This window comes from Nothobranchius furzeri, chromosome 2, assembly GCF_043380555.1.
Source record: "Nothobranchius furzeri strain GRZ-AD chromosome 2, NfurGRZ-RIMD1, whole genome shotgun sequence".
NCBI lineage: Eukaryota > Metazoa > Chordata > Actinopteri > Cyprinodontiformes > Nothobranchiidae > Nothobranchius > Nothobranchius furzeri.
The window spans coordinates 82,337,736-82,344,621 of NC_091742.1; the positions used below are offsets into that span (position 1 = coordinate 82,337,736).

Genomic DNA, 6,886 nt, shown 5'->3' on the forward strand with positions numbered 1-6,886 from the left:
TATGTTCTGGACATCAGCAGACCCAAAGATCAGCTGATTGTTGAAACGTCTTCTGGATGCCTCACGCGGGCAGATTTTTGGACACTGGGTTTAAACAAAGAAATGGAATCGACTGTAAGTATTTTGTTTCTATGAATATGAAATAATAAAGTGTACTTTCATTTTTTTAATGTTTTTTTCTGTTTCAGATTGCAAATGGCTGTTTTGAGCTCATAAATGGCCTGTATTTGATATAGCACCTTCTAGAGTCCTGGAACCCCCCAAGGCGCTTTACAACACAACCAGTCATTCACCCATTCACACACACATTCACACACTGGTGGGGATGAACTACAATTTAGCCACAGCTGCCCTGAGGCGCACTGACAGAGGCGAGGCTGCCGAGCACTGGCGCCACCGGTCCCTCCGACCACCACCAGCAGGCAACATGAGTTAAGTGTCTTGCCCAAGGACACAACGACAGTGACAGACTGAGCGGGGCTCGAACCTGCAACCTTCTGATTGCGGGGCGAACACTTAACTCCTGTGCTACCGTCGCCCCACTAAAATTGTTCAGTCAAAGGTATTGTATGTTGCATAGGATGATTGTCAAGCTTTAATTTAAAGAGTTGTAGTTTTAAATGTGCTGTTTTTACATTCTAGGGGATAAGCATTTACATAGGAAATCTGTACGTCACCCGGACTTGGCTTGCACCCTATGGCTGTGATCCATTGCAGTCCTTTCCTGTAAGTGTACCGTCCTTTAAAGAAACAAGCAAGTAATCAAAAAGATTATTTTTTTATAACTTTGGTGAGAGTTCATATCCAGAATACTTCAAAATAAAATTCTGTTTCAGACTGATGCTCAGAGGATGGACATCATAGTTCTCCCTCTCTGGACACCTGCTCATTTCCAGTTGTGTGTAAGTCTTGTTTTTTGACACATACAAACTGTTAGAATGTTGCTATGTGTCTGAGATGTATTCAAGCTTTTGTGACGCAGTTTCAAAAGTCTTTGATTGTGATCGCTTGCAATGACATTGTTTTCAGGTTTGAAGTTATGGCTAACTGTCTTTTAGGTACTGAAGCCACCTAAAAGAGAAATCCTCTTTCTTGACCCATTATACACAAAGGCAGGATTTGGTGGCCAACAATATGTTTCACTTTTGAGGTCACATTTTTGTAAGCATTTTTGGTTTGTTCCAGAATTTTCAGGAACCTGTTCAGTGTTCCAGGTTAAGTGCATGATCATGTTCTGCTGATCTTGAGTGTTAACACATACAGTACACTCACATGCTTTTTTTATAAACTATATCAGCATGATGCTTCAACATTTTATTCTATTTCTCATCTTCACATTCTGATCAAGTCAGTGATGCTGTCTTGAGATGAGTTTCAGACATAAATAGGGTCTTCAAATGTTTTAGTTTAACATAAAACACCATTAAATATTAGTTTATAAAATATGCCAACCTCAAATTAAAGCTGAAAATGCTTTATTTTGACCAGCTGTGAGCATGTGACTGTACTTTTTCATTTTGTTATGCTGTTTTGTTGAGGTCATGTTCCTAAGACCTGTATTTACAGTTGGTGCTATTAGCAATAAACATTTCACACCCATCATGATGATGTCTGTTAACTTGCGAATGTAACTGTCTTGAAAAAAAGGAATCTTGCAGTGAAGCTCATTCCCGGGCAGTGGTCAGAAAAAAAGAGCTTTGACTTGAAGGTATGTGCTAGTTTAAGTGTATGGTGAATAATATGAATTACACTAGTCTTCTTTTAAAGGATTTTATTAATGAGCCTTTATTTTAAGTGTAATACAGGGTTTTCCAAGCCAAGACTACGGAGTTGACTGTGGGATCTTCATGCTGATGGTAATTTTTCTCTTCTCTTCTTGAGATTCATACAAAAGCTAATTTAAGCTTCTAAAAAAATGACATTGTTATTTTTTCTTCCAAATAGTCTGCTCTGTACGTGGCACTGGATGCACCATTTGACTATACTATAGTAAGTATTCTATTTACTTTCGCAGCAATGGAGTCTTGAATCTTTTGAAAGTTGTTAAATATGTTTCATATTAATATTTTAGTCAGACATGCCCTACTTGCGTAAATGGTGGTGCTTGCTGTTGATGGAGAAGTTAGATCTCAGGAGGTATTTATATTTTGACTTCTGTTCTATGTTGTGTTAAAGTTTACACTCCTTAACAATATCAACATTTTCTGTTAAGCTCTGGCAAGCTATTTGCACACTGGAGAGAGGAAGCCAAAGCTGTGCTCGAAGGACAACACGTGCCCATTTTCAGACTGAAAAAGCGCAAGTTCCAGGAAGTCAGTCAGGTCAGTATTCACTTTAAACAGTAGTGTAATTACATGGTAAGTGACATTTGAGTAACTGTTAAAAAACTGTTCTGCAACAGAGAAATGTTTTTATCCCCATGTGCCTGACACAGGAGCCAGCAGTTTTTGAAGATCTGCGTCCTGCTGTGCAGTGGGTTGTCCAAAATAAGGCACTTTTCCGTGGACACGTAACAATGCCAAAATATCTGTCCTTAAATCAAGGGGACCAGCAGAGGGTCTTAAGAGACATGTCAGAGGAAAAAGACACTGGAGCAAGGGGCATGTTCCTCTTTGTTTTTCAGTTTGCAGAGGACATGGAGCTCTTTTTGAAAGCAAGTGCTGATGAGCAGGGACTAATGGTCAGTGCTATGTTTGACATGTAATGGACAAATGAAGGCACTGACTGTGTTTGTTTGTTTGTTTAATATGTCGTTGTTGTTGTTTTTTTTGTATAGTACAAAATTCCAATTAAACTTATTTCAAAATGTTGTTCACTTGATTCTATGTCCATACTTATAAGAAAGGATTACAGTGTAACAGCATTAAATGTAAATGTAACAGCATTTTTTTTACTTGTAATTTCAAAATAAAAAGCTTATTTTTGATATTAACAGTAAAGAATTGTAATCAATAATATATGTATACATTTTAAGCATTAGTCCTCTGGGCTCTATCCTGGCCATTTGTGGCCACTTCACTCAAGATTCACTCATTCTTTCTTTCTTTTTTTTTTTTTTTTTTTTTGACTGCTGCACTGCAGTGGACCAAAAGAATGACACGGGTTTGATCTTAAGGTTCTAATAGTTGTGTGTGTTGTGCATGACATTGCCACACAAATATGTATTTGCAAGATAGAGTAGAATAAATTATGACGCATCAAATATTACATAGGCTGCAGTGAATTTTTGTTGATACAGACTATTGAGCTTTGAGTTTCCCAGTCAAACTTAGCTTTGAAGCACATGCTAAAAACACTTTTATTCTTGTACACTTCATAACAAGACAGCATAACCAAAATATTAACAAAATATATATTATTAAAAAATTCAAAGCTGCAGCACATACAGCAACAAACACAGTTAGTAAATGTGTCCTGGAGTTTATGCAGGTGCAGAAAGTGCTTCTGCTGTAAATAAGCCTAACAGCTTCCAGATCACTTATTTTTCTGGAGAGATGGTAGGAAGGGCATCACTGCTCATTTCTACAGACTCCCAGATCTTGGAATACAATGCCTTTGTACAATGGAACCACTTCACAGTACTAGGAGTCCATTAAAACCTATAAAGAGAGTGATCCTGGAGGAAATGGGGCACACACTAGTGACCTCAACAATTGCAACAAGTGCCTTTTCCCCGATGCTCAGATGGGGAAAAAAAGGAACTTTCATGAAGACATTAGGACTTTATCACCGTTGAACAAAAATAATAGTGCATAATAATCATTGTTGATGTTAATCAATTAGATGTCCCAGACTCTACTATTAATAATACAGCAGTCCCTCGTTTATCGCAGGAGTTACGTTCTAAAAATAACCCGCGGTAGGTGAAATCCATGAAGTAACCAACTTTATTTTTTACAATTATTATAGATGTTAAGACTGTAAAAAAACCCTCACTACTGTTGGTCCTAAAAATGACCAAGACAGGTTCGGAGCGATTGGAGAAAAAGATGTTTGCTTCTGAGTTGATGTTGGAGTCAAAAAACCAGTCAAGACAAGATTCACCGCTGCAGAGGGAGAACACGACAGCCAGTAGCGGTTTTAGGCACGGGCAGACAGGGCAGTTGCCCGGGGCGGCATTTTTTCATGACACAAAAGGGGCGCACAAGCGCGGAGTAAAAAAAAAAAAAAAAGGAAATCTGCGCCGCACCGAGGTTTTCTATTCTATCTGTCATATGACAGTGTCTGGATTGGAAACAGCAAGTTGGCGCCCCCTGCAGCTGCAGGCGCTCCTGCTGACTGAGAACGTTCACGTGCACCGTGTGTCTATGAAGAACAGGAAGGGGAGGGGTGCGGCGGGGGAATTCACCTCTGCGTCTTTCCCAAATGAAAATGAGAGTGCAGGGGCTGAATCAACTGTATTTACATGGCTAAAGTCAATCACATCTTAACGTTCTTCCATATTTCATTCATAATATCATAAACACAGGCCTATCATTCTTTCAGGTTTCTCTGAATTGTGTGAAATGGCCGAATAAAAAAGGGAAAAACAAAACGATTTTGTGGTCACCCCCCCATCAAGGTCAAATAGTTTAGTCCTGACTAAAGGACACTTACTGAGTCAGGAGCCAAACAGAAGAGATGAACATAAAAAGGCTAAAACCACCAGGTGCCCATTCAGGGGGAAAAAAAGAAAAAAGAGGACAAAGATAAAGGTATGTACACTCTCATGATGCATGTTTTCAATTTTTTGAACCAGTTAACTGGGATTTTAACGGTTAAATGTGGTCAACTAATGGCTAACAGAGCTAATAGGGCTGAAATATTGAAACGAATATTCAAATTGTTCGAAAAAAGTCCTTGAATCATTTTTTACTGATTCAAACTAGGATTTGTTAAATGCTCACTGCAGCCTGTGGCCTGCCTGAACAACAACAAACACATGTTGATCATGTTCACATAATAATAAATAAAACAACTCTACAAGCAGAAGGAAACTCCCCAGTCACCACTAACTATCCTGTTTATTTATTGCAGATGGCTGCACTGATTATTTTTTACATGATTTGTTCTGTAAAAGTTGGCATTTTTGGTAGTCTACAGTTTTTTATGTCAGTTTAAATTACAATTTCAGAGGCAATTCTAAAATATTATGGATCATGATAAAGATCTATTGGAGATCTACCCCAACTTTTGGACTGCTCTGCCAGTCACTGTGGCTCAAGCTGAGAGGAGCTTTTCAAAACTTGATCAAGTCATGCCTGAGGTCAAATATGTTTCAGGGGCGGCTCACTCACCTGGCTCTGATTAGTATCAATCACTCAGTAGGGGAGCAGATTTCATGTGATGACATTATTGATGACTTTGCATCAAGGTTAGGTTTTAATTTTAGTTTGTGTTTTCTGTTCTAAGTGCAATGCTGTAGTGATTATCTTTAGTTTGTTATGTGTGAAATATTTTTGCTATTTAGAATATTTATTATCTATTATCTTCATATATTCTTAATATTTAGTTATTGTTTGTTTTTGTATATTTGATTCTATATATTTTGATACAGTATATAATGTATAGTGCTTTACATTCTGACAACTTCATAGTAATTAATGTAAATATGTGCAACTTAGAAAAATGAATGTTCAATAGTCGTTCTAATAAAACATGCTGGTTTATAGAAAACATGCGTGTGTTCATGCAGGTGGGGTGGTGTGGTGGTGGTGGGGGGTGGGGGGGGGGGGTGGGGGCGCTCAAAGGGGGCCTCGCCCGGGGAGTAATTCGATGTAGAACCGCCACTGACGACAGCTCTCATGCAAGGTCAACCGACTTGCTTCAGCTGCTGTCTGGGGTGTTCTACTTCTCGGCTTTATCACGGCTGTATTTATTCGTTCAAGCAGGGATGGGTCACAAGTTCAAGCAGGGATGGGTGACAAGTTCAAGCAGGGATGGGTCACAAGTCGGTACATTTTCGATTTGAGCAATCTTATTTGAATATGTGCTTTTCTAACAGATTTGAACAGGAAGCGGCTACTGGTTCGGCACAAAACAGGAACTTTGCGCAGAAAAACATTGCTCAAAGGGAGGGGTGAGTATTAGCAACGGGAACTTCAGGTTTCATCAGGTCATGTCAAAACATCAGGCCAGGACAGGTCATTGTAGACATTTGTATTACTGTTAAAATTCCCCCTTTTGAACTCTAATAAGAGTTCACCAAATGAGAAGGTATGGAGGCGAAACACACCATCCCAAACACTTCCGTGTCACACACATCAACCCACTACATGCTTTATACACTTTTCTCAGACGGGCACGGTTCTTAATGCTCTCTGATCGCTATGGTAATGCGTAAATAGTTCTTTCAAAATAAGACACACTACTACAACCATACATTTCACACAGGAGCCTTTTATTTCTCAGCAGCATCAATAGTAACAAAATCGTAATTTGGTCAAAGTCGACTTAAGTAAAGTTACGTGTTTCTGGTTACTGTGGAGGTCACGTGTTTCCGGTTACTGTGGAGGTCACGTGTTTCCGGTTACTGTGGAGCTCCACAGCTAAGACACACTACTCCAACCATACATTTCACACAGGAGCCTTTTATTTCTCAGCAGCATCAATAGTAACAACATCACAATTTGGTCAAAGTCGATTTAAGTAAAGTTACGTGTTTCCGGTTACTGTGGAGCTCCACAGCGGCCGCAGCCAGATCCTTGTGGAGAGAAGCGGGAGTCGGAGCCGGTGTTGTGCCATAAATCGACTCGCTGCCAAAAAATGATTAGCCACCGCGGGATCGCGCACGGTTAGGTTGCATTTCTAGACAAAATTCCCCAGGATTTCGCCCTAAAACTCAGCATTTCTAGCAATATGGACATTTAGAAAGCAGAGATAACCTCTTCCAATATTTAAAGAGATG

At 39.4% G+C, this 6,886-nt stretch overlaps 1 protein-coding gene across 1 annotated transcript; it reads left to right on the forward strand.

The window, feature by feature from the left end:
- Nucleotides 1-2,884, forward strand: LOC139066300 (structural maintenance of chromosomes protein 5-like). The gene is made up of 10 exons (XM_070548739.1): nt 1-114; nt 189-562; nt 643-726; nt 837-902; nt 1,648-1,708; nt 1,796-1,856; nt 1,945-1,989; nt 2,072-2,136; nt 2,213-2,321; nt 2,435-2,884. The coding sequence occupies exons 6-10, from the start codon at nt 1,848-1,850 to the stop codon at nt 2,702-2,704; spliced, it is 498 nt and encodes a 165-aa protein (XP_070404840.1). The 5' UTR covers nt 1-114; nt 189-562; nt 643-726; nt 837-902; nt 1,648-1,708; nt 1,796-1,847; the 3' UTR covers nt 2,705-2,884.
- The last annotated feature ends 4,002 nt before the right edge of the window (nt 2,885-6,886 follow it).